The sequence below is a fragment of the Sparus aurata genome, chromosome 7 (genome assembly GCF_900880675.1).
Source record: "Sparus aurata chromosome 7, fSpaAur1.1, whole genome shotgun sequence".
Lineage (NCBI taxonomy): Eukaryota > Metazoa > Chordata > Actinopteri > Spariformes > Sparidae > Sparus > Sparus aurata.
The window spans coordinates 5,792,820-5,819,678 of record NC_044193.1 but is presented as its reverse complement, the minus strand read 5'-3'; the positions used below and the strand labels follow the sequence as shown (position 1 = coordinate 5,819,678).

Below are 26,859 nucleotides of genomic sequence, written 5' to 3'. Positions count from 1 at the left end.
CCCTCTTCGCCAGTCCGTGTGACTATGACTGAATGCCGGGATGAATAAGAGCAGTGAGTCAGCAGGAGCCACCGCACATGGAACGAATCAATCTGACAAAATCCCAAACCCCCCCCCCCCTTCCCTGACGGAGAGCTCCGGAGAGCCATCTCCGTGACATCATACTTATAACAAAGACCTATGGACGGACGGGGGGAGCGGACTCTGCTCTGACTGGATCAGTCCCAGAACAACACAGCACCATGACTCACTCCACTCTGGGCTGGGTGTCATTACTGCCACGGTCTCCCAGTGCTCTGTTCACTCCTGACGGAAAAGACCCTAATATTTTCAGGATGCTAACAAAAGAGGCTGCGGATCAACACATGTGTACGTTTTCGCGGTCTCCTTTTGTACGACCGCTCTGGATGTAGGGAGCAGCCTGAATGCACATTTTTGCAGAGCTGCTGTTATGCACGTGCTTAACTTTTATCAAACACTTACCGGCAAACGCGCGAGCCCGATCCAAAACACAGCCCTTGCCTTTTAAACCCTAACGCCATCATTTTGCACCGAGGGTGTTCCAGTTCTTGCTTGGAGCTCCATGGCCCTTCGGATGGAGGATTTTAAGGAGCACACACTTCAAACCGAGGGTTAAGAGAACGTTGGAGTTGTTGTTGTGTTCATGACATTGACAGATCACCCTGATTGGCTGCTCGGCTAAGTGACTCAGTGCATGAGAGGAAAACCACAAAAAGAAAAAGGGAAAGCCCGTCGAGCCTGTTGCAAAAGGACCCATGATTTTCGATTCGGCGCTTATTTTGTTGTCAGCGCCAAATGCAGCTTTTTATCAGGACAGATTCTCAATTCAAGGGTTATTATTATCAAGGGTGGTGCAAAAAACTCGGCAACATGGCGGCATTGGACATTCAGTATCTGCAGTTCTTAGAGTCTTCCGGTTACACTCTTTTAAAGGCCAATACAGGCGACCGCTACATGGTTTTACGGCGAGGTGTTTCTTCTGACACAGGCGCAGAATGCACAAGCCAGTTGTCTTTGTGTTGTGTTTTTGTGCAGCTTCTTGGTCGAGGGACGGGCGATTTGAGGCGACACAATATCACAGATATCGTCGCCAGTAATTCTTTGAGGTCGGTTTTGTTCTGTCTGGGCTTCGGTTGCTGATGTTGGCCCACAAAGCCCGGCTAGCGACCAGATAAGGAAGCGGCCTTCTTCTTTATTTGATGGCTTGATTGATGGCGCGGAAGTTGTGAACAAATTGCGAGCGTGCATCTTTTCTATCTCCGTCAGATAACCGGAATGGAATGGCATTTTGATAACGCCACCTGATAGCTGCAGAAGCAGCAGCAGCAGCAGCAGCAGCAGCGCCGTAGAAATTGCCACAGCTGGAGACGGCATTTTGGAAATGTCCGGCCGTGTCTGTGTACATAAATGACAACTGAAGACGCGTGAAGCTCTTGAAGGGATTTCAAACACTACTACTAGTAACTCTGTTCTGAGCAGGGGGGCACTAGGGGTACAATTTGGAACTTGTATTGAGCTGTAAACGCGGACACAAACATGATGTGTGCGCGTAGGGACCGCACACTCTGCGGTGTTTATAAAGAGGGTGTTGGCTGACTGAGTCGAAGCCAGTTTTTTTTCTATCTCAAAAACGGCATCGAGCACACAGATGTTCGTTTTGATTCACAGCCACCCCCCCCCCTCCCCACCCATTAGCTCCATCCGTCATGTGCAAGAATTATTTATTAAACATAACCAGCGTCTGCTACGTGCGACAGGAGAGAATACAGATTTTCAGCCATCGGGGGGGGGGAGAGCCTTGAAAACAGCACGGGGTAAATATTCAGTTGACATTCAGCGGTTGTAGGCCGGTTTTCGCCTCTGATTCTCTTCATATCAGCTCTCCGGCGTCCGGCTGCTAAAGCCTTTTCATCTGCTGTGAGTGACTGATGCGGCTGCCCTCTCCTCCCTGGGCATCTGCCCGGCTTATTGAGCAGCCCCTTGTGTGTGCCTTCAAAGGGATACAGATAAATCACGGGCTAAATGTCAGTATCCAGTGGCTGAGCGATGTCCATCGGCTTCACCAAGCTGGAGTCATGCGCTCGGTAACCCACCCACCGTAACTCTCTCTGCACACGCACACACACGCACACATCTCTCAGCGAGACGGATGTAAGGTGAACACAGGGCTGAAATGACTGAAGTCCGGCCAGCTGACTCATTTCATTGATGGGGCGAGTATCCTGTTCTGCAGCCAGCGGCTCCGGCACATGATGGATGGACGTAATGTAGGAGAGTGGTTCCTCCTCACGCACCCCATTTTCTGCCTGACCTCCCGGAGATGGACGGCAGGGATCAGGGTAGCGGCCGCGGTTGTGTGCGCGCTGGTGAAATATGGTGGATGCACCTTTCCCTGAACCTGGAATTAGTCTTTTTTTTTTTTTTTCCCAGCCGCAGCTAGTGGTGACAGTAGGAGGAAGTGAAGGACCAGCCAAGGACCTCCTCAGCGGTGAAGAGTTTTCAGCGATGAGATGTTGGAGGAGGTTATACGTAGTGTGTATACCCACCAAAGTGCGGCTGAGGATTTAACAGTGTATTAATGATATGATTGCGAGTTTGCGCGTATCTCTGCAATAGAGATTGATCTGCAGTTGAATCTCCAGGTAACACAACTGAACATTAAAGCAAACAAAATGGAATTTCCTGAAGAAAGATAGTCGATGGTTGAGTCTCGTCAACCAGGTCGTCCAACGCTCAACGTGAGCGTTGGACGACCTGGTTGACGAGACTCAACCATCAACGTTGGGCGTGAAAAGCGGCATTCAAACCATGGTTATTTTTTGTCGTTCGCCCTGAAGCCGCTGACAGGGATTGAGCCACTTGTACGCGACGATGCCGCCCACTCCTTCCTACGTGACCCCTACGTTTTCCGCAGGAGAGGGGATCTGAATTTTTAAAGGGAGGGAAGCGAGACGCTCCCTTCACTTCAATAAGAAGTGAAGACTTCAAAGTTTGACTTCTTTGCTCAAGCACTGAGGAATTTATAAAGATCACTACTAAATCCTAAACTTACTAACAAGGCAGATCGGCTCCTTTGGCGATGCTGCTGTTGCTTTTGATACCATCGTCGGATGAGTTGAAGCTCATTTCAATTACTTCGCGTATCTTATTTTGTGATTATGCAAAGTGTTTTATCGCCGGATCGTATGATCCGCATCTACAATCTTAATCTGCAAATGTAGCGGAGTAGAAAAAAGCCCAGAGATGAAGGCACACAAGATCCATTTCCTCACATTTGTGTCAGTATAATGCACTTTTATTCAATTGCCGCAATGAACTACCGCTCACCGGCTTGTCTGCTTCATGCCAGGAGAACGGAGTTAAAAACCAGGTAAATTACTGCGTCTCTGACAACCAGCGGACTGTTTAATACCCACTGGCGGAAAGAAACAACTCGAGTTAATGCGCCGCAAGAACAATTTTGAGGTACTTTGCTTTTCCGGCCAGTCGTCCAAAACTTGGTATCTGAGTGGAGAAGACGCAAAAGCGAGAGCGAATGTTTTTGCATCACAGAACCGATCGGGGTTCTCGCGCGATAAAAAATGTGTAACCAATCAATGAATTATCTAATCGCTCTCCGCACCAGTGTATGCAAACGTGGCCCCGGCGCGTGTCTGTGTCAGTAAGACACCTTTTTTAGAAGATGAAGCGTGCGAGTGCCGAGGGTGATGGCAGCATCTGGGTCAGGCCCGGCAACGAGAGCTGCAACGCGTCGAATCAGCGACTGCACACACCCCGGGCCGCGCTTTCCAATACAATGCCTTCTGCTCTGATGTGCGTGTTATTAGCAGACGTACGTGAAACGTCGCTGCTGACATACCCGAGGCCTTTTGATAATAATAATACATTTTATTTGAAGCGTGCTTTACACACACACGTGAGCCAAGAGAGCGGTTGCCTCGGTAGGTACCTGTCACGTGTTTACCTCTCAGTTATACCACATTTTGAAGAAACCTCTGTTTCTGGGTGTCTGGGTGTGTTTCCTGTTTCTTTTTTTTTTGGGGAGGGTAAAGATGTTAGCAGTGTTTGTGTGAGTGTGTGTGTGAGAGAAAGAAAAGCACAAGACTTTTGTGTCCCCTGGGGTTCTCTCTGATGCATCGGGCCGCGCATTGTCAGTGGCAGCCCGAGTTATTGAGGCTAAGAGCGCGCCACTTCACTTGCACTGCAGAGCCGTAATCCACCAGAGCCTCTGAAGTTTCTGCTGCTGCCGCCGCTCCATCCATCTCCACGTGGCATCCTCTCCCTCAGATCCTTCCACAATCTGCTGATTGCTCCCTCCCAGTGTCGCTTCTTTCATTCCCTCTGATCCGCTGATGACAATGAAACCCCTTTTGTCCCCGCCTCCATACGATGGGATGCAAAGATCACCCCCTATCATGGAGATGAGGCGAAAAAGATTGTACGACTCTTTGATCTCTTCTTCTCTCAGTCGGTTTCCCTGGAAGCCGGTCGCGTGTTGGTGTGTGTGTGTGCGCGCATCTATGCTCACGTGCGGTACGAGTGGGCGTTTTTTTTTGTTTGTTTTTTTAACCGAGGGTGTGTGTGTGTACAGCAGGTGCGTGTGTGTGTTTGTGTGCAAATAGACAGACGGAGGGCTCAGACCACAGTGATTGCAAACAGCGGCAGGCTCTTTTTGATGATGCGCAGTGCAGAAGGGAGGTTCTGCCTCTCTGCATCACATCCTGACGGGCTCCACGCACAACAGATCAGCCAGATGAACAAAAGGGGGGGGGGGCACGACACACACACGCACACACACACACACACACCTAGATAAAACCGTAGTCCTCCCGTCCGCGAGCTCTGCTGCGGTATGCATCGCCATTCAGTCATTTTATCTCGTTTGCACGCCTCGTGAGGGGGGTTGACCTCACTGGTAGAGGTTTGGAGCTGTGCATTTTTAAGCAGAGCAGAGGTGCAGGGATATTGGAGCCGTAGAGATGAAAGCGAAGCCAGTGGCTAAAGAGACAGGTGCTAAAGCCTAAAGATACCTTGTTAAAAATCTTGGTCTTTTCATCCTCTCCACCATCCGTTCTCTCTCTCGCGCTCTCTCTGCCTGGTCATAATATTGGAAATACATGCCTGAACAATGCCCTTGGTGGTAGTGGTCAACAGAGCTCTCCACGGCTCGTTAAGGTCTGTCTTGCTGTATCGACCCCGGTTTCTCTCTTTTGTTTGTTAGCTTCTTCCCCTTGAATAACAGGCTTTGCACTGCAGGACACACGCCTTAGGCCAGTAGCCCTGGTCTCAGAGTCTGGTTTCTGTACCGAACTGTTGGCGCGGCACACCCGGACCTCCTGAGGTGGTCGGCACATGAGACCGGGTCATTAGTGTCACCGCTATGAGCGCTGCGTCTGCCCTCCTTGGTAAACAAAACTGCCGTTGTCAGCTCAGCCGCGATGTAAATTCTTTCCTGGTTAATAGCTTTAATTAAAAACCCCAGATCCCAGACTCAATTAACTTCTAAATATAGCTCACAGGGGGCTACTCTCATGCTGAAGTGAATAAGATGGTTTCTGACTATAGACAGAATGTAAGACGTCTAGGAAAGCTGTAAAACTGCCCCACAATGGCGGGTGTTTTTGACAAGCGATTAGCTCATGGATGTGCATGTGATGTAATCGGTTACAGCGACAAGACTTGCTGGCGGCGCGCCAGACGCTGACAGCACTTTTGAGGCTGAACGTGGCGAACACGGCGGTGCCTTGAGCTAAATGCTGACGGCTAACGCGCTCTCACTCGCAAGCGCTGAGCAGATATTATGCTTCCCATCCACTTTTTTGCCACTTGGTTTGAGCATGTTAGAACGTTACCTTTTGAGATGCAGTCAGTGTTGACTCTCTGCGAAGGGGTCACCAAAGTTGTTCGGATTCATCTTGTGGCGGACATGAATGCCTGTGTCATATTTCTTGGCAATAAATCAGTTAGTCGAGTCATTTCACTCAGAGCCACGGATATCAAAGGTCGGGCGCGGGGGGAAAAGTTAAGTCAGCGTCAAAATATTTCACTGGATGAGTTAAAACCATCGCCATCCTCCGGGGGCCATCATAAATGTCTGTACACATTTTCACGGCACTCCATTTGATAGTTGTTGAGACATTTCAAAGGCAAGGAAAAGGAAGAATTACTAAAGGATTGCATTAGGATTCATCCCCTGGGGACCATGAATGTCCAATGTACTGAAGACCACATTGTGCAAATCCATCGAATAACTGTTGATAGATTTCAGTCTGGAAGAAGAACAGAGCGAAACAAACATCAAACCATCCAATTAGTTATTTCTGATTTTACCCTCAAACACACTCAAAGTCAGCTCGGGGAAGGCCCGAACGTTTTTTAGTATGGATGACACCTATGGGTAGAGAGTTCAACCCACCAAATGAAGACTTTTGGTATAATCCTGTCATTGGCTGATCCCTATATCCATGGGAAACTACAACAACAACCTCAGACGTGGCTGGAAATGGTAAGGAACCTAAACAAGCTAGCAGTTTATACCTTTTTTGAGCAAAACAAGCCACCGGACACTATTTTGCAGGGGCATCATTGGTGCCTCCTGGGTTTAGCACCGCCCAAGATGACTGTGATAATGGGTGGAGCAAAACTTTCCTCCAGTGCCGACACATCCCAGTGGAGATAGGTCTTGGCTATGCGAGACTAATGGGCAGCAAGCCGCTAACCACTGCAGTGATGGTGGGAGTGTCCACTGAGCCGCACCAGACCTGAAACACTGCAGGGCAGATAGCAGTGCTCAGGGAGGCGGTCTGGAGATGGATGCTGGGCGAAGGAGAGGTTAATGTCACGATCTGTCAGTCTGCTCCGCATCACAGGAAGTCGTACAGGAGAAAGGGAGAAAGCCCCCCCGCCCGCTCAGGGTGACCGCGGGGTGGCTGTGACTGTTCTTTCACCTCCCCGCCCCGGCTCCAGAAATCCAGAAGGGACCAGAGGAGGAGGCTCGACCTCGCCGTTAATTCAGCTTTTTGTTAAATGTCTTCCTCTAAGCCGCAATAGGATTAGAAAAGTCAAATTCAAGGTCACTTCTCTGTGTCGGGGGAAAGACAAAAAAAAAAAAAAAGAAACAGCTTGACACTTTTTGTCACACGCTTTAACACGGCGACTGGCAAGGACACAGCGCCGTCAATTAATCCAATCTCACCTCTTTCAGCAATAACTCATTATACCCTCCTGCACACTTCAGCAGGCTGCTCTGAAGTTGTAAGATTGTGGACACATTGTGCTTTAAGTATCAACAGAATAGGCGTGTGTTATTAAACGGGCCAAGAAAGCACTGAGCCACTTTTATTTCAAACATGCAACTAATGGATATTTAGTACAGTCAGCCAACAATAGCAGGCAAGCCAATCCAGAGCCAAGAATATATTTCTGAATGCCGAGTGCTTTGGGACGCCATCTGTGTCTTTTGCCAAGTGGGCTGATGATTATCACATTGACTATAATATGCCCGCAACATTAAGCCTGCACGCAATGTGTCGCAAGACTATTCCTTTCAATTATCTGCTTAAAGAGTTGATCATGCAGTTCTGCCAAGGGTGCGGGGATTGTCCTTGTGGCACGGCGAGCTCAAATTCGTGTGAAGAGTCACTCCTCCCTCCGTGCTCTGTTGTTAATAAGAATGTGATCCTCATGGCTGCCGGCTCTTGCTGCGAAAATATGTCGAAAACTTCTCATTTGTTATTGCAAAAGGACAAAGTTTGGAGCAAAAGTGGGCTGTTGTGCGAGGAGGTTTTCAGCCAGGTCATTAGTCATTTGAAACCAAAAAACACCCAGCCTGTGTGTGCAGACTGACCTGACGTTGAGATACAATCCCACTAATTGGATTTTAAGAGGGATGTGTCTAACCTGAGGGAAGGGAGAGGGCAATCGGCGACATTGATTACCTTCATGAAACATATTTCATCCCGGAGCCCATCTCCATCCACAATTAATCTCTTGGGCTCTGCAGCCGCTAATTGACTTCACACTGCCAGGCCAATTACAGCTCTCACCTTAAATAGTGTCTGTGAGAGCAGCAGAGCTCGTCTCAGACGGGAAAAACACACCGTGTCTGAGGGAAAGTGTTTAAGAGGAGTAGCGGCATTGTATCACTAACCCTTTCAGCGCACGTGGGGTTTTGGGCGATGAGACCATTGTAATTGGAGCCCAAAATGCTTGTCTGTCTCGCTGCCATTTTAAGTGGTAAGTGAATGTGGGTGTCCCCCTTATATGCCAATAAACTGTTGATTCTCTCTCCGCCTGCCACGCAGAATGAGGCCGGAAGTTCTGTTAGCCCGAGTTGCCAAATGCACCTAACAAGGTGATAATCGGCAGATGGCGGGGGCTTTCTCGCTCTCTCCGGAGCTTCACCGCTGTCAGAGGATCGCCTCATTAGACGCCCGCTGACACCCCTGCTGGTGACATCTCCGCATTGCGTGTAGGAAAAACACTGTGTCCGTGCACAAACAATGCGATTTAACTGCTTTTTCATCGGATGCCTTGTTAAACGTCTTTAATTCAGTCAGTTGTTTTCGGCCTCGGCGAAGTGAGGCCGTGCTGGTGTGCCAAAAAAGTCGGCCCGAGCTGCAGCAGAAGACAAGTCGATTCACTCCTGGCAGAAAGGTTCTTTTGCCAAATTCATGCAGCACTCGGCCTGATAGTTTCACCTGAGCGCACAGAATCAAGTCTGCTAGGTTGTTTGGCAAAAAAGTGGCTGTTTTTCAAATCTTCTCTCCTTGCCAAGCAATGTTATTTCCATGAAAACTCTTAGTCTGTATAGACTGAGATGTCAGTCAGTCAGTGCAGCCTGAAATAACAACTGTTGAGTTAATCAGATTTAGTCGGACATTCGTGGTCCCCAGACGATAAACTCTACTGATGATTCTCTGTCTTTTCCTTCAGGACAACCATGAGGTTGACGCTTTTGTATTTTAGTGAAATATCTCAGCAACTCTAAAATTCATTTCTATTACATTTGTCAGAGCCATTCATGGTCCTCAGAGGATCTACTGACTTGAACTGATGAACACCCTACTGTTCCTTCAGCAATGCCACGAGGTTGACATGTTTGTATTTTAGTGAATTATCTCAATAACTATTCTGAGATTTTTTAGGAAATTGGGTGCAGACATTCATGGTCCCTTCAGGATGAATTGTGATAACTTTGGTGATACTTTTGACTTTTTACTTAATGGCACCAGATCAAAACTTCAATCCGGTCCAGTTTGTGCTTTGTGTTTCAGTGCTTATTATCACATGTTAGAATGCTAACGTGCTAAGCTGAAATGGTGAACGTGTTATCTGACAAACATCAGCTGCAGAATTTGCGTTCAGCTCAAAGCACAGCTGTGCCCAAGTACGAGCTCACAGACGACGGCCTTCGAGTCCTGGTCTTTTTTTTTTTTGTACTCATTTGCTGTACACTGGGAAAAAATCTGAAGCTTATTATCTTTTCAGAAGCTTGTGGACACGAAGAAAAAACCTTTATTTAAAGGCTCTGGCGTGCTATGCACTTTGATTGTGGGCCTCGCAGCAAAAAAATCTGAGTCAAAAACTGTGCTGATGCTAAAACCCGACTTATAAAAGCGGAAGGACTGAAGCTTTTGTCGTGTCCTTTGGCTGCAAAACAACTTGTCTCTCGATGAAAAGGACTTTGTGTAAGGCACTTCAATAGTTTTGACATCAGTTACGGAAAATGACAGATGGCGAGGTGAGCGGAGTGTAGGAGTTTCCCACAGCAGATCCCAAAAGTGTCTTCAGGGACCGGGGAAAGGATGATGGGCAGCAGCATGTGCTCTGCCTTTTTTTTTTTTTTATTATTATTATTTCTGTGAATGTGTGTGTGGAAGAGAAAGAGACGGGCAGAAAGTGGGGGGCTTGTTTGTAAATCCATACAGGATGGCTCTACTCTCAGATCCTGACTTGGATCTTTTATTATTGATCTAAGCGAGACCTCTCCTCTCGTCTCCTCTCGTCTCTTGTCCTCCCACTCCTTTTTGCACATGCGTGTAAATACCGAAAACTTTAGAAAATTCGGGAAAGAGCTCGAGCAAAGGGCTCGGCTTTTTTATGATCTAAGAGGCGGAAGACGGGCAGAGAGGAGCAGCGGCGGGCGGATGCGCACATCACTTGAAAGCAAAGGCTTGTGATATGAGAGAAACGCCAAAGGTTAAGTGGCTTGCAGCGGGAGAAAAGGAAGAGGAGCGACGCGGGGAAGGCCGATAGCTGCTCGGGAAGCGATCTCAAACATAGGTGCGAGGAGCCCCGTGGGGATCTGCCAGGGCTGATGAATCTCCGCGGCGAGGGAGGCGAAGACGCGCAGTCAGAGATGGAGCGATAGAATAATGATGAAAGGGCAGCAGCGGAGAGGCGGAGTGAGCGTCCACGTGCCTTCCCATGCATCATCATTACTCCTCTCTGCTGCAAACCTCCTCCTCTCCCTCCCGCGCTCCCCCCTGTTTTTAATGATCCGCCATCCTTGAACTGAAGCCCCCCCCCCCCCCCCCCCCCTCATTACCCCACCAGCTCCCCCACTTGTATGAGAGAGGGGTCTAATAGCCGGATGACAAGGCACAAAGGCTTCCATTGTGTCCAACATGCCTCATACTACCAGCCTGGCAGGCCAGTGATGCGCTGCCTTGTAACCTAGCGGGGAAGCTGAGGGTTGGCGCTCCCTCCCCTCTCTTCTCTCCAGTCTCTGGAGATATGATGCAGCACGCTAACGCAACCTGACAGGCGGGCCACAAAGACTACCCTGTTAGAGGCACTTGAGTGGGAGTTTGCTTTGGGCAGGGGAGGTGATTTGCATGTGTTTGTGTGTGTGTGTGTGCGTACTAGAGAGAGAAAAGAGATTGATTTTGTCGACCCAGCGGGGTATCTATCCACCCGATGGTATGCAGGAATCCTGCACGAACAATTAGCTCCCTCCATTGTCCAAACTAACAACCAGCTGATCTTTGGGGGCGGTGTTTATTGAAAAATTGGATCCAGAGTGGCGTTTTCCCAAGCATGACGAAAAGCCCCCGATGAGGGCAGAATCACTCCGGCTCACTTTAACATGTGAACAGATCTGACGCTGAATGGGATGTGTGTATTGTTAGTGTGTGTGTGTGTGTGTGTGTGTGTGTGTGTTTTGGGTTTTTTTCATGTCTCATAGCTTCTGGGAACATGGACCGCAGGCTTGTGGGTTGTTGTTTTTTTTTTTTCTTTCTACTTGCGATGTGTAGCCAGACCCAGCTTGCTTTTTTTGTTTCCTTGACCTAAATTCCACTCATTCATTCTGCCAGTGAAAAGTCTATAGAGTTACATAATGGGGAGCCATGCTTCTGTTGGCCCCATGTCCTCACTTGGGTACCTCTGGCGTGCTGCAGTTACTGGACTGTTTCGACTTAAGTAAAGCAGCAGGCGCACTCGAAAGCCTCGGAATTCCAGAAATCACTCGAATTTTCTGCTTGTTTCTGTGTGTGGTGCGTGTGTGTGTGTGTGTGTGTGTGTGTGCCTGCAGAGCAAAATTATTGAGTTTTGTCTAACACTAAGTGGGCTAAGAGACTGGAAATGCTTTTATTCCAAAAATGTTTCCACCGCCACTCTTTGGCAGACGTTAAAAGGAGGAGAATCGACTTCTCAGTCACCGTCGTTTTCATCCCCCTCAGAGAAACTTTCATGTGATTTAGAAAGGTTTTTGAATTTGGTGGGCGATAACTTTTTTTTTTTTTTTTTATTGCCCCAGTAGCCAAGTCTGTCCGTCAGTACTTCCTGCCGCTCAAGAGTTTCAGAGTAAAACTCCAGTCGCGTGTGGGATGCATGGGCCGCTCCTCTCTTTAAGACTTTCACTTCTTTTCCTGTGGGAATATCTTTCCTTGTCGCTACGCAATATAGTTGAATTTTATTCTGTTTTGTTCCTGCCAATTTTTCTCCTATTTTGAATCCCGCCACTCGTTCAAAAGCAGAATCTTTCGCGTGTGTTTACGGTGAAAAGAGTTGGAAAAAAGAACGATTCGTGCTGAAATCAAAGAAAGTTTACAATGACTTTTGAGGCGAGCGGTAGATCAGTGAAATTGAGAAGCTTCTGGCACACTTATGATAAAATATTCATCGGGAGATTAGCCGACAGCGGGGTTTAGTCGCTCAATGGGAGAAAAAAAACGGCGCGTTTAAAATCCCTGTAGGTGTCTTTCTGGGAGAGAGTTATTGACTGATGTTCCCTCCAAGTAGCTTAATATAGATGTAATTTGGTGTCTGGATGAAATAACTCACAGCCGGACTCCTGCCTGATTTTAATTTGTATACGCGTTCCGAAAGATCTGGAGGAGATCTACGGGATCTCAACCCCTCATCTTAGAAAATCCAGGCAGACTGACGGCGAACATGACCGCGATCTGGTCTCGGAGAGCCGCTTCAGACCGCAGAGAAGAAAGGAGAAGAGAATAAACAGATGTAGAAGATGAGATGAGATTTTTAACTCCAAGTACAGTTGCAGCTGTGTGCTGTGTCAAAACAACTGCAACATGACGTTCTCTGTAGATAGCGGGACCCCAGTGCTCGGGTTAATTGTGTCCCCCCCTCCTTGCTCGGCAGCTTTGAGGAGGGAGTGCTGGTAATGGATTCCCACAGTGTGACTGAAGCCACGTTGAAAGCAAATCCAGCGTGTCCCTTCCCGAGGAAGGAGCTCCTGCTCCACAGCTGGAGTCCACACGCAGGAAGAGTGCGACTACAGCAGACACAACGGCGTTCTCTCTGTGCTTCTTCTGTGTGTCTTTATCGCTCTCTTTTTTGACGATCAGTCGCTCAGAGGTGACCCTGCAGCTCCCACACTTCCTCAGACTTAGCTCGAAACGCATCGACAGACCTGCCGTTGTGTAACCGCCTTTTCGCGGTGCGTGCATCTGGATTTTAACGAGAGAGCCCAATTAACGTTTCATCCCTTCAGTAAGCCATCTTCGCCACTTAAGCGCCGAGCCTTCTCAGGTGCTTGTAATTGCTGTCCAAACAAAGGACCCTCACGATTTTGCCGCTCGCAGCGAGCGCTGCTGTTCGTCAGAATGTCTTTTATTTTTTTTATTACCTCAATCAAATTATCAAAGCGGGTGTTTTAAAATGAGTGGCGCGCAGATGGGCCTCCTACGTGATTTAATTGTCGGACTGACCCCTTTAATTTCTCTCTCCTTCCCTCTAGGTAAGGTGTTGAATACTGATCTGCGTCACTACCTCAGCCTGCAGTTTCAGAAGGGCTCCCTGGACCATAAGCTCCAGCAGGTGATCAGGGACAACCTGTACCTGCGCACCATTCCCTGTGAGTACAGCTTGCACACACCTGGGCGCCTCTCCTCTCTCTCCCTCTCTCTCTCTCTCTCTCTCTTTCTGTCTGGGCTCTGCTCGTTTGACCCCTGACCCCTCCAGATGGAGCCTGGTCTGTTCTCACCTGTAGCTCTTTACCTGCATCGTTATACGTATTTTCTTATGCAGCAGCCATTCTCAAAAAAAAACCTGAGTAGATTCTGATACAAAAAAAAGCCACGCTTACCCACAGTGAGTACAAAAAAGTCTTCAGGGCTCGCACAAAACAAAGTCTCGAGGAATCGAGGAGAACGGCACACTTTCTCAGTTTTTATGTTTAATTCAACCAAAATGACTTTCGAGGCTGAACACATGAGGTATTGAATTAAGGGAGAAGATTTTTTTTTTTTTCAGTGTCGGATTACTCCCCGACCTTGGTTATCGTACAATTATAGGTGTGAAAGAGTGCTGCTTTCTCTTCCCTCTTTTTTACTGTCTTCCTTTATGAGCGCGCTCGGCCGCTCCCGCCTCCAATAGAAGAATAAATAAGCCGGGACAGAACATTTAGTTTTTATACCCGGCTGATTTTTAAATGGACAACAAGGCCAACAGGCGTAAATGAAAGAGCAGCTGCAATTCTCTGGGCTTGCACAGCTGAGTTAAAAAAAAACAACAACATTTCTTGCTATTTATCACTTCTCCAGATACGTCTCACTTAGCATTTAGAAAGCTCTGCATTTATGACATTTTTTGCAAGGAGGCGAGGGGAGGAGTCATTTAAAGGCATATTTTGAAGTTGCATTTAATAGTACAATCGAGCAGTAATGACTTACAGGAGATAATAAAACATTTTTTTCTGGTTTCTCATCTTTTGCCGAACGAATCCGTGCGCTGGTTCGGAGCAGAGATGTATAAACCGGTTACAGAATAAAAACATTATGAGGCCTTGGTGCTCATCAGCTGTTCATTTATAAGGAGTATTAAGAGTTAGAAGAAGTGTTCAGCCAATCTTATGACGGATATATCGGTATCAGCGTCCAATATGAGACCAGATAAATATCTTTTTCACAAAACATTTAAGATTCTTAAACTCCCAGGTTTATTGTTTCAGCGCGTTGAAGTTTGAAGGTGCAAATTGTACGAATTTTAGTTTAAAACATAAAAGAAGAAAAAGAAAAAAGTTCAATTAAAAAGAAATACCAGGTTTGACGCCACTCCCGCTAGCTCCTAGCCGCCCCGCTGACTGCGCTGACTGCGCTAACTCGCTAACGGCAGCTACAGTTAGCAGCAGTTAGCGGTTGCCCTGGTGATACGCTGCCCCCGAGTGGTGTGGAGTATGAATTCCTCAGGTGGCCGATATCCTCCCTCCATTACACAGTGCAGATATCTCTGTCATTTCAAGTGTTCACATTTGAGGTATTTTATGTATATATTCTGTATATTAAAGAATATCAGTGTTGAGAGTATTTTCACACCGTAATATCTGTCTCAGCTTTCAACCATAAAAATCCGGCATCCGTTGGGTTTCTCGTTAAAAGGCAGCAAAATATCAATTTCTTACATCGGAAGTGCCGGGCTCCCATCACCTTAAAGATTATTACAGCCATTTAAGCTCTGACGGCACACATCGTGTTCTCATTCCACCCGGTTCAGGACATTTGAGTCTACTTCGGAGAGACATTGAAGACATAAAAAAAAAAAACTTGTGCCACTGCGCATCCCAAGCGAGACGTCGGAGTCTGGCTTCAGTGGCTCGGCATATGTCCCCTGTCCGCTCTGCTCATGCCAGCCTTCGCCGGTGGCTTAGCACAGCACGCTGAGGCGCAGTGACCGTGCGAGAAGCCTAAATAGCCATTACAGCATGATGCCGGCGCTCATTACAGCAGCCCGAATGGCGGCTCGGAGTGAGAGAAGCATGACTTCCTTCTTCTCCCGCTACACACAGCGAGGCTTCATTAAGTGTCACGCTTCCAGGGGTCCAGGGCACCACGGTATCCTGAAAAACTTCCTGAATCTCGACCCTCTAAACTCCACCGACTCCACCGACTCCACCGACTCCACCGACGCCTACCTATCGTTTCTACCATCAATCCCTGGGCATTAATATCCAGCACGGCACGGAAATCAGCCACGAGTTTTAGCCAGATTAAAAAAAAAAAACACACACAAGAAAGGATAGTGGAAATATTAAGAAAAGAGCCTCAGGTTTTCAATCTGTGATTTCTTTCATTTCTTTTTTTTTTTTTTTTTAAGATTGAAGAGGACTCCTTTTAAGTTTTTAAGCCACTGAGACAAGAGAGAGAAGGCAGCTTTGCATTGACGGAGCTGCTGGGCAGGAATAAAAAAGTGAAAGTGGATGTTAAAAACTGCCCACAATATCAAATAAAGTTCTTTCTCTCGACATGCAGCCTAAAAAGGTTGCTTTTAACCTGTGAATTGTATAACTGCAGGACAGGAAGCCTCAGTATGAACCGCTTGAGCTTTTTCCCACACTGCCTCCTTTTCATTTGATTTCACAACTTTTATCAGTAGCTGAATCAAATCGAAGCCTGAGTCCCCTTAAATATGAGCTTTTGGACAAGTTAAGTGATTGTGATGCCACGCTCCATAACATTCCTGCATTTCACCATCCGCCTTTATCGGTCTTTTCTCTGTTTGTTCGGCCACGACCGTTAACAGTTACGTTAGCCATTTTACTCCCGACGCTAGCGGAGACCAGGACAAACAAATCTGTTACGTTGCATGCCAACCACCCGCTCTGTCTGGCCGACCAATTACGGCTTGGTGAGCGCGACACTGACTGTGCGCCGCCATGTTTTCGGGGAACATCTTTCCCAGCGGACATCTTTGGTGAACCAGCAGATGCAAGCTCCTTTCCTCAGTGGGCCATAGGCTCAGTCATCAATGTGTCACCTCATCCGGCGATAGATAAAGACGCTACAGATATTTAGCTACATGGCAATGTTCCTTTAAAGGGACAGTGTGTAATATATCAAGTATTTAGCGCCATCTAGCTGTGAGGCACTCCTTTGCTCACCCCTCCCGTTCTGAAGATGTTGGAGACGTTCCGGAAGCTACGGTGGCCCTGACGGACAGAAAACTCATTTTCAAAATATGGACTCTTTCCCAACAGCGTCGAGTATTTCTACTGATTCAAGTAATGAGGTAAAGATGTAGTTAGTTATTAAGGCTATAAAACTAGAGGTTCCCTCTCAGTTCTGCAGTCAAGCTAGCTCTGAGCGAAAACACGTTTAGCCTTACTACGTAGTACCACGTAGTGCTTTGTGTCCCTCTCAGCAGTCCGTAGTTTTTTAAAAACCGGAAAGACATGGCGGCCTCCGTAGAGCTTGCCCGTGCTTTGTATATTCAGGAAAAGTCAGATTGTTGGCAGAGGTAATTGTACACCAATGAGGACTTACTTATGAACGAAGACGTTGATTTGAGTTAATAAATTACCTAAATCATTACACACTGTCCCTTTAAGTTTTCAGCTGAGTGCATGAAGCTACTGCTGCATCAAAAAGTAAGCTAGTTGAGGTCGTTGTCAGCTAGCTGGACGCTTACGTATGTTCTCTTTATTGTTGTGAACGTACTGAGGAATTATTAATATGTTGTGTGAATCGATCCGTTGTTGCCGGTAATAAAACACAAGTCGAAGTGGAATCAACAAAATACTGGCACGTTCAACGCCGCTTTCCTTTTCCAAGACAATATTCTGATTAATTGTGTGCTCATCAGACATTAAAGCCAACAGTGCCTCATTTTCTCGTCACTTTATACACAATATGTGGTGTTTTATCCTTTTTGTTTTTCCTTTTGCATTTTGCAGTTGCAATCAGCATCTCGGAGCCTCGACGTTGGTTTAATCCTTGTCGCTTGGCTTCTGGTGTTCCTCAGAGCGGGTGTTCAACCTGCTTTCTGAGGGAAACTCGCGAAAATAGAATTCACACATAAACGCCAGAGAGCTAGATTTTGTTTTCGAGCCGCCGCAACCCCTGCAGACCCGGTTGCTAGTAGCACTTCATAGGTTTTGCGTTGCTTTAATTCCATTTTCATGAGGCTGTTTCATCTCTTCAAAGAAAAAAGACCTGTGAGGAAAAAAACACACGCGAGATGGAAGTTAAAACCGTACGCTCGTCTCCTGCGAGACAACGGCGGCAAAATCTTCCTCTCTGTTTTTTTTTTTTTTTTTCTTCAAAGCTCCTCGTCCCAGCGCTCCTCCTCGGATAACGGGCTGGATTTCTACTTTCTTAGCAGTCTCTCCTCACATGACTGGGTCGTAATAACACTTCTCCCCTCACATCTGCCCAGGTGTGGGAGGCTGATGGGATGCTTTGCTCTGTAAATCCACCCATCCAGAACACATCAGTGCAGATAGCATCCAAAGCCTTTATATATATATATATCCCTGTTTCCTTCTTTTTTCTTTTGTGAGCTGCTCTGAAAAATCCTCTCAGCTCTGCACGTCATCACATTACACTTGAGACATCGGCTGAAACTGTGAAAGCTGGTAAATCTGATCCACCTTATATGAGAATCTTCAGGTAGAGTAGCTGCGTAAACAATAAAAGAATAACCACATTTCCTTGTCTCCTCTCCCAAAAAACAAGCTCGCATCGCCTCCTTTTGTGGTCTCGGCCGGTCTCCCTCCGATCGCTCCGTTTGCCAAAATAAAAAGGTCGTCTTTGCAACAGGCTAAACTGTTTCAGATGTGATGGCTCACGCTTGCAGTCAGGGTGGATGTTGACACGGGAGAGAAAATGAAGAATGGGGATAGGTTCCCATTAAAGCTCGGAGTTAAACCCCCCCCCCTCTCAGCAGAGATAGCAGAGCGGTTCAGCCGAGGTACTGTAAGAGCCCTGATTACATCCAAAATGACGGTAAGCAGACTCGGCACGTCGGGGAGCGTGAAATCATTTTCATAACAATGTGTTTTACTCTGTCTCACAGATGAGAGCATCAACAGGGCAAAACATGACTCTTGTTCCAGATGCAGCACTTATGCTGGATTAATATTTAATGGCTGGAACTCTGCAGGAAACTCTGCTCAGGTTTACTTTCGCAGTGGGACTGCTTTGAAGGCACAAAAGGAAAATAAAATAGTGGAAAACGGGCAGAAAGTGATGGAAAAGCTGGAGCTGAGGAGGCTTCAAGATCAATTGAGACGTGAAGCGACTGACCTTGAGCATCACAACTGGCAGGAAGGAGACAAAACACACACACGACCTTGGAGAGTTTAGGCTTTGTTTATGAACCTGAAAGAAATCTTTGGAAGCCAGTGGTGAAGTGCAGATGTGAGGTGCTATGAATCTTTTCGCTTTTTTTTTCCAACCTTTACTTCTTCTCCACAGCAGTTCAGGGAGATATTGAAGATTTGACTTATTATTCTGACTTGTTGTATGAAAGCTTGAGTCACTAGTTTCTTTACAAATTGAATTGTTTTGTCCATAAAAACATCCAAAGAACTTCTAAAAAGTGTTTTTGTCAAACTACCAAAGGTTTTGCAGATGAAATGAGTCAGTCGGCATTAATCTGTGATTGTTTTTCATTTTGCACAAAGACATTTCATTGTTCCGGCTTCACAAATGTGGAGATTTTCCTCTTATTCTTCTGAACAATTTAGAATTTTTTATACCTTTGGTTGGACAAAACAAACACTGTGGACATAATACTGTGGGTAATGTGACGGCATTTCTATTTTTTAATATTTATTCATAGAATTGTTATGAACCGAACAGTCAGTCAGTTAATAAAAAACACTATAATCCATCATGATCATATTAATTAGTCACAGTCCTGAACAAAATAGCTCAACAACAATAGTAAAACTCAGATAGATAGATAGAAGATATTCTGACAATCACTGGGGATATTTATCGGGTACTTTTACAGTTGAGTACATTCTCCTCATCACACACACTTTACTAAAGCAAAGAGCAGCGCTTCATTGTAGTGCTTTTACTTAATTGCAGGACGTGAATTCTTCCCCAACCGCTGTTATGAATAATATTATTGGAAATGACAGTGATGCCCTCTGAGCATTAAGTATGACTCAACTGTGCGAGTTCAAAAAAATCTTTCTTTGGTTTCTGGCGGATGGAGATTTCTGGCACGAACAAGATTTTTACTTAAACTGCATTATTCTGACAGGTCACAACTGCTGTATGGTGACTATGTTTCATCACTTATATATATGTATTAATATATACATATTAAATCGCCATGGAAACTAAAGCAATGCATGGGGATTGTGAGGAGAAATCGCCTCGTTCCCGCACACGGCAGATAGAAACGTAGCTTAATTGTTGAACAAATACGCAGGAGGTCAACGCGAGGTTGGATTAATCCGCTAATGCGCCGTCTCCTCTTACTCTCCTCGTTTAATCATTGCATTTATAAGGCAGTTAATTTCATCCTTAAGGGAAAAAAGACAGAAGTCGAAGCAAAAGTCTGCAATTAAGCTCCTGTTCATTATCGTTAGCATTAGTTACACATGCTCTGTACTCTGACAGCTGTGCTGCCGCCGCTTCTGCTGCGTGTGTGTTTGTTTTTTTTTTATCTTCTTCCGTTTCATATTTTAATAATGAATTCATAGCTCTGTGGTCCCAGCTCTGTTGACTATTCATGATGTAGACACAGATGCACCCCTGAGTTCTGTATTTGGACTTGACTCATATCCCCGTGGGGGCCATGCTGAATACAGTGTCACTTCCAGCTCTCTCTCTCCCCCTCCTGCGTGTTAGTGAATGGCTCATTCCACTCGTTTATGTTTTTTGGAGATTGTTTCACGCTGTCTTACGCTTGCGTCACTGTTTGGCAGGCACCACTCGGCAGCCCAGGGAGGGGGAAGTTCCTGGAGTGGACTACAACTTCATCAGCGTGGGGGAATTCCGCGACCTGGAGGAGAGTGGACTGCTGCTGGAGAGCGGCACATACGATGGTACGTCTCAACACGACACAGCTTTACGACGCTGGAGGCAGAAAAAAAAAAAAACAGGATGGAAAATATAATGTGTTGATGTGAGTTATTGGCTCCTCGCTCCCCTGTATTTCACCTGGGGCTGCATATTGAATGAGCCGCATTCGTAAAGCGCTTTTCTAGGCTCAACGACCACCCAAGGTGCCGTACAACACCAGAGTCAGCATTCGGCCAGTCACACACACATTCATACACTGGTGGAAGAGACTCTTTGGGAGTTCAGTATTTTGCCCGAGGTCATTTCGACGCGCACACTGCAGAGGCACGGGCTCAGATTGACCTTCTGATTGGTGGACGTGGTCTCTGAATGTCAATACTGAGGTTTGTCATCAAACGTGTGATTCAGCTCTGAATCTGAGACAACGCTGATGCACGGATCAGTCAAAAAATCATTTTGGCGTCTGTGCCAAAACTCACGTTGGCAGCAGTTCAAACCCCTAATTGCACAAATCCCACCACTTTTTTAAAACTCAGTCAATCCCACTTGTTCGTTTGTGTGATTTCATTTTGCATGTTTGTTTTAGAGGTTTCTCCTTTAAAGGGATATTCCGGTGTAAGTTTAATCCATGGTCTAAATCACCGTGAAACTGTGTTAGACTCCCTCTCGAGAGATCAAGTTAGCAGACCGCTAATTTACGGAGTTTTATCAACCTCAGAAACGACCGCACGACAACAATACACTGCAGTAAATGGATCCAAATATAAACCGCCACCAAAAAGCCACAAATAATGTTCAGAACAGCACCAAACTTCAGCAACAGCACAAATAGGGTCTCAGCACACAGTTTGGGGCATTAAAACTCCACTAGCTTAGCTGGATTTCTATTGTGAAGCTAAAAACAGATTTCAACTCTCCTCCATCAGCTTCCGGGTCGGGGAAGTCCCGACGTGACGATTACCGAGTGCAGTTAGAAATGCTCAATTCCGTTCTTTTCCCTGTCCGCTCTCGATAATAACTGTTATAAACTGGCAGGTAAGACACATATGAACTTTGATTGCTTTTCCATGGAGTCATAATCAGACATTTTCATCCATGAGCCGCGGAACTCTACTGCACTCGGTAATCGACTCGTCGGGACTTCCCGTCAACAGGAAGCTGCTGCAGAAGAGTGGTAAATTTAGTCAGCTTTTCAGTAGAAATCCAGCTAAGCTAGCGGAGGTTAGATGCCCCGGACTATGTGCTGAGACCCTATTTGTACTGTTGCTGAAGTTTGGTGCTGTTCTGAGCATTATTTGTGGCTTTTTGGTGGCGGTTTATATTTGGATCCATTTACTGCAGTGTATTGTTGTCGTGCGGTCGTTTCTGAGGTTGATAAAACTCCGTAAATTAGCGGTCTGCTAACTTGATCTCTCGAGAGGGAGTCTAACACAGTTTCACGGTGATTTAGACCATGGATTAAACTTACACCGGAATATCCCTTTAACGCCTGCGGTTTGGTTCTCGGTCGAGACCGAGAGGGGGAACAAAAAACGATTCCATTCTTTCCTGGTTTGAGAAGGAGTGAGCGTGAAGTCGTGTGGACTCACAGGTGACTTCTTTATCAGATCAGATCTGATCAGATGGCTGCCTCATCAACACACGGACCCACACAGGGGAAATCAAAATTCCTGAGACTAACGGCCGGTCATGCGGCACTTTACTGCCTTTTAATGTTCTCACCAAGACCCCAGCAAGAAATAACCGATTCTGAGTCGAGACTGCAGCTCAGCCTCATGTTCTGAATAATGATGATGAACGGAATGAACTACAAGAGTCTTTGAAGAACTGCCAAAATACAGAAACAGAATTTTGAAGGACTACAGAGCAATAGTCTCCAAAATATATTAAAATAAACACAACTCAAGCTCGAAATAAAGTAAAAACTGATGATTAACTCCTAAAAACGGAGGCGATAACAGTGATTAGCTTCCCGAACAGGTTAGGTGTGAAAGAGATTAGGTCGACGACAATAAATCTAGTACATGGCTGCAACTGAGGATGAATCCCCTCGTGATACTCAGGTTATTTGTTCCGTGTGAATTCGCTGAGTTGTGCACCGTTAGGTCATCAGGTGAGGTCAACACATCGCCCGTGTCATCAGCCTGTCACCGTAAATGTGAAAGAAACCGAAGATAATAAATCCCTGGGTGATTTTCTTCATCCTGAGCCCTCTCCTCCGCCCTCCGCCCTCCGTCCCGTATCAACCCCCCGGTGAGAACGGCCCTTTAACCCTGAACCGCTGAACCAGTCAACAGAATGAATAATGGATCGGCTCTGGCCTTTCTCTGCTTAATGTAACACAAATGTATGTGTACCGAAGGCGCAGATTCAGAAGCCCCGCAGAAAGTTAATCATTAATGCCCAAACTATTGACCTCCGAGTCCCCGCGGGTAAACTGTTGGATAAAGTTTTCTCACGCAGACACAGATCTGCAGACAGTCGAGCCTTTGAATGCAGAGAGGTGTTTACCACGTAATGAATGATTTCCACGCGGTGAGTTAGTCATTGACTGCAGATGTGATACTCGACATTTTACGGGAAGCAGATACGAGGATGCCGCCTTTTTTCCCCTCCTGCAAACTCCCGATTTTCACTTCCCTCTCCCGGGTTTCTCCCTGTGTTTCTCCCAGTTTATTAAAAATTTTCACACCTTTTTCCCCCATTTTGGTTAAGAAAAAACCTGTTCTGGCACATAGAGTGGCAGACGAACCGAGAAGCGACGAAGAGAAAGAAAAACACTCAAGCGACGAAAGGGACGTTTTGCAACATCTGCCTCGTCGTTTTTTTCTGTCGATCACGGGAGTCGCGCAGGCATCAGGCACCATAGCGAGACTGACAAACGTAGGGCCAGAAATGATTTTGTTTTCATTCTTCAAAACTCTCCAGAATGCAGAAAACAACGTCTCTGAAAGACAGTCACGTCCTCCATAGTTTTGAGGTCTTGACTTCTACCGAGGTCTTGACTTTCCCAGTCTTTTGTTGCTCCCTGGCACCAAATTCAGAATAAGCAAATAATAACAAATGAAGTTGATGAGGTAGAACATAAAATATATCTTCTGTGCTCTGTTTTTGAGTACATGTCAAAAAGGTCTAGCAAATATCACATTCTGTTTTAGTTACGTTTCACACAGCATCCAAACTTGTTCAGATTTGAGGCTCGATTTTCATGCAAGTACATTGAAGTGTCTCTCGGGAGCAGCACTGTGACACGTTAACCTCCATCCCTAAAGATGTTAACAACAATTTCCAACAACTTCCACTCTAGCAGGCAGCGCTCTTGAACACCCAACACGCTGTCGGTCAAAGCAACATGAAGGAGATGAAGAGGGAGAGCTATTCCCCAGGTTCCCTCGTGAAATTGCTCGATTTTGTGAGTTTCTGAAGTAAGAGCATCTTAATTAACTTTATGTAATGCTGCCTCAGATAAACTCTTAATCACTCGGGCCTCCTTCTTAATTCGGCAGACGTTTCGCAGCCAGGCTGGAGGTGCAAGAGTTTGTGGAGACGCTGCCTAGAAGTCGGTCGGAGATGCAGATTTATGTTGATCCTATATGTGATAAACATACCTAACCTGCCCCGTGTCTCAACCTAGCACACTTGCATTAATCTGCCCTGTGGTGTGCACAGCGTACAGTGTGTCCTCTCTTGTTTTTGCTGTGTTTTACTGTTTCCATGCTACAAAAATAATTTTCCCCTCGCGGGACAGAATCCGAACCGGACTGAACTTTGAGAGTCACCAGCTCCTGGAACACCACACCCTGTTCCAACCTTCGCTTCTCAGGCAGTCGGACCTTAAATCATCCCCGTCTCTCCCTCACATGCCTGGCGTCTTCGACGTGTCTCCATCTGAACGAGGCCTTACTGTATCTGTGGCTGACTGAACGGAAACATCGACCTGGGCGGCCGTGTTCGCAGCTGTGACTAATCCTGCAGACCTGTAGAACAACAGGGGCTGAATATATCCACGGTTAATCTGTAACCAAGAGTGACACCCACTCCCTCCGCTCGGCTGGAGCCAATATCAGAGACAAAGAGCATTTTTTACTGATTGGTTGTCATATCGCTCACCAATAATGGAAGGTTATTCCGGCAAGCCGATATTATAGAAAATATTTAACCAAGCATAAAAGAGGAAAATTGTGTTTATGATTACTCGCCTGCATTAATCCATTACATTTCAGGCCCCAGCAGTCTCGCTCTTCGCATTCCGAGCAGGTCTTAGCGGCGGAGTTGACTCAGCCGTCGGTGGAGTGAAGTTTGAACCCAGCGGAAAACAAAGAGATTAGTCTGCCAGCTTTAGTTTTACAGGATGATGTGGAAGTGTCAGGTTGTGAGAAGAAATACTTGGTACCTTTGCTGTGCAGAAAACTTTTCAAGAATTCGATTTTCGCACGTGTGCCGGAGTCGCATGCATGTATGTGAATTAGGGCATATCCAATTTTCTCCCCCTCGCTGTGGACGGCGCAGGAAAGCCGGCAGCATGAATCATTCATGACACGAGACGTGGAGCCGAAATGGACGAGTGAGAATTCAAGGAAGGCAGGTGTCTTTCTCTGCAACAGCAGGGAGGGTCCAAAGTTGACTTACAGATTCCAGCTGGAAGTCGAAGTATGGAAATGTAGATTTATTATACCAGAAGTTGTGCTCACATTTATTTAGGATGTACTCCACATGCCATAGTGTCTCGAGATGACGTACTCAGAGTAGAACAACGAGGTAGATGTAATAAATAGATGAAATTTCATTTTGCAACCCAGTGGATGAAGCTAATAATACAAATATAATCCATGTAATTTGTTTTCAGTAGCTGATTTACCCAAAATAATCTGACCCAACCCTGTTGTTGTCTGATGACAGGGGTCTGCAACCCTGCAGATGTTTACCACGTAATGACTGATTTCCACATGGTGAGTTAGTTATTGACTACAGATGTGATACTCGACATTTTACAGGATGCAGATATGAGGATGCCCCTTTTTTCCCCTCCTGCAAACTCCAGATTTTCACTTCCCTCTCTTGGGGTTTCTCCCAGTATTTCTCCCAGTTCTCCCAATGTTATTGTGGGCCCGATTTAATATGTTTAATATGGTCCTTGGCAGTGGCGTGCGCAGACTTTTTGAAGGGCAGGGGCAAAAAGAAGGGCACTTTAGTGCGCGTTTTGGCTTCCAAGAGGGCAGTTTATCATTTTTTAACCAGCCAAGGGGGCAGTTTAGTATGTTTTGCCAACCAAGAGGGCACTTTGGCATGCTGTTTTGGCTCCCAAGAGGGCACTTTAGCGCACGTTTTGCCTCCCAGAGGGCACTTTAGCGCGCGTTTTTCAACAATTGGGCCACCCATTGTGCACATCACTGGTCCTGGGCCTGTTGGAGAACATTAGAGAACCCTGGTCTGATGTCAGGTGGTTACACATCAACTAACGTTCATCACAAGGCTTAAAAATGTGACACTGTATTAAGACGGATGTCTTCACGGTACGTAGTTGTCTATTAGAGCGAGATGAGCAAGCCGAGTACATCTAATTTACGTAGCTTCACATCACCACAGATGTTAACGATTGACACTTAAATTTACAGAGACCCAACAGTCCCACCATGAGCAAACACTTGGCGACAGCGGCGAGGAAAAACTGGGCTTTTATCCGCCAAGAAATCTCAGAGCGGACCCAGGAAGCATTACTTTTATTAGGGAGGTAGTATCATGGGTTAGTGGCCTTCTGAAAGGATTCAGGGGAAATATAAAAGGAGAAAAAGTACAGAATTGCACACCACAAATGAGGCTAGAAAAGGCCCGGGCGGAGGGGGAAAAAAAGGGACGAATTATAGACAAGGCAGAGTTGAGGCCGCTTTCATTCTCCGTGACAGCTACAGTCCTTAGTTGTAACTCTGCAAGGTGCCAATTTGACCAGCGAGAGAAGATGATGAAATCCCCTTTGTGCAACACAAAATGTATTCCCTTTGACTTCACTTGAAAAGAAATGACCATTTTACCGCCCCCCTTGTTTTGGACCACATCGCCTACAACCATTTTTATAATGGGGTCGTTTTTTTTTTTAATATTATAGGCTTTGTGAGGTTCGGAGGCAAAGCCGCGTAGCTGTGGATTAGATGGAGGCAGGGCAGCGGGCCAGAAGTCACAGCGGAGGGAGGGTGAAAAGGTGCTGCGCTAGCTAGCAACAGCTGCCCACTCCTAGGAACCGGCGAGCAAACAGAGGCTTGAAAGATTAGTAAGAAGTAACTCTGCTCCTACGACTGAACTGCTGATAACACGGGATTAGTTTTCTCAGTGCACGCATCCAAATAAATTAAAGAGAAAGAATAGCTGAGATAGAAAAGTTGCAGAACAAAAGATGGAGGGATAAAGAGGGGTAGGATTTGGGTGGATGAGAGCAGCTTGGTGAGAAAAAAAAATAAAAAGGGTGGTAGTAAAGATGTGTAAGGAAGGAAGTGTAATTCATATTGGGGTGTCGGTGCACAGACTGTGGAGATGAACATAAACTAGGAAGGACCTGTATTTATGAGAGGCAGGTCATAAGTTGTGCACCTCACACACACACACACACACACACACAAGT

The 26,859-nt window shown here is 46.3% G+C and overlaps 1 protein-coding gene across 6 annotated transcripts in view; it reads left to right on the top strand.

Annotated features, from left to right (window-relative positions):
- The window catches only part of magi3a (membrane associated guanylate kinase, WW and PDZ domain containing 3a), a 131,415-nt gene that overhangs the window by 64,394 nt on the left and 40,162 nt on the right, over positions 1-26,859 (top strand). For all 6 annotated transcript variants that reach the window (XM_030421753.1, XM_030421752.1, XM_030421751.1 and 3 more), the window contains exons 2-3: positions 13,229-13,345; positions 20,150-20,269. In XM_030421753.1, the coding sequence (XP_030277613.1) occupies positions 13,229-13,345; positions 20,150-20,269 (237 nt within the window). The remainder of the gene's footprint in view (positions 1-13,228; positions 13,346-20,149; positions 20,270-26,859) is intronic.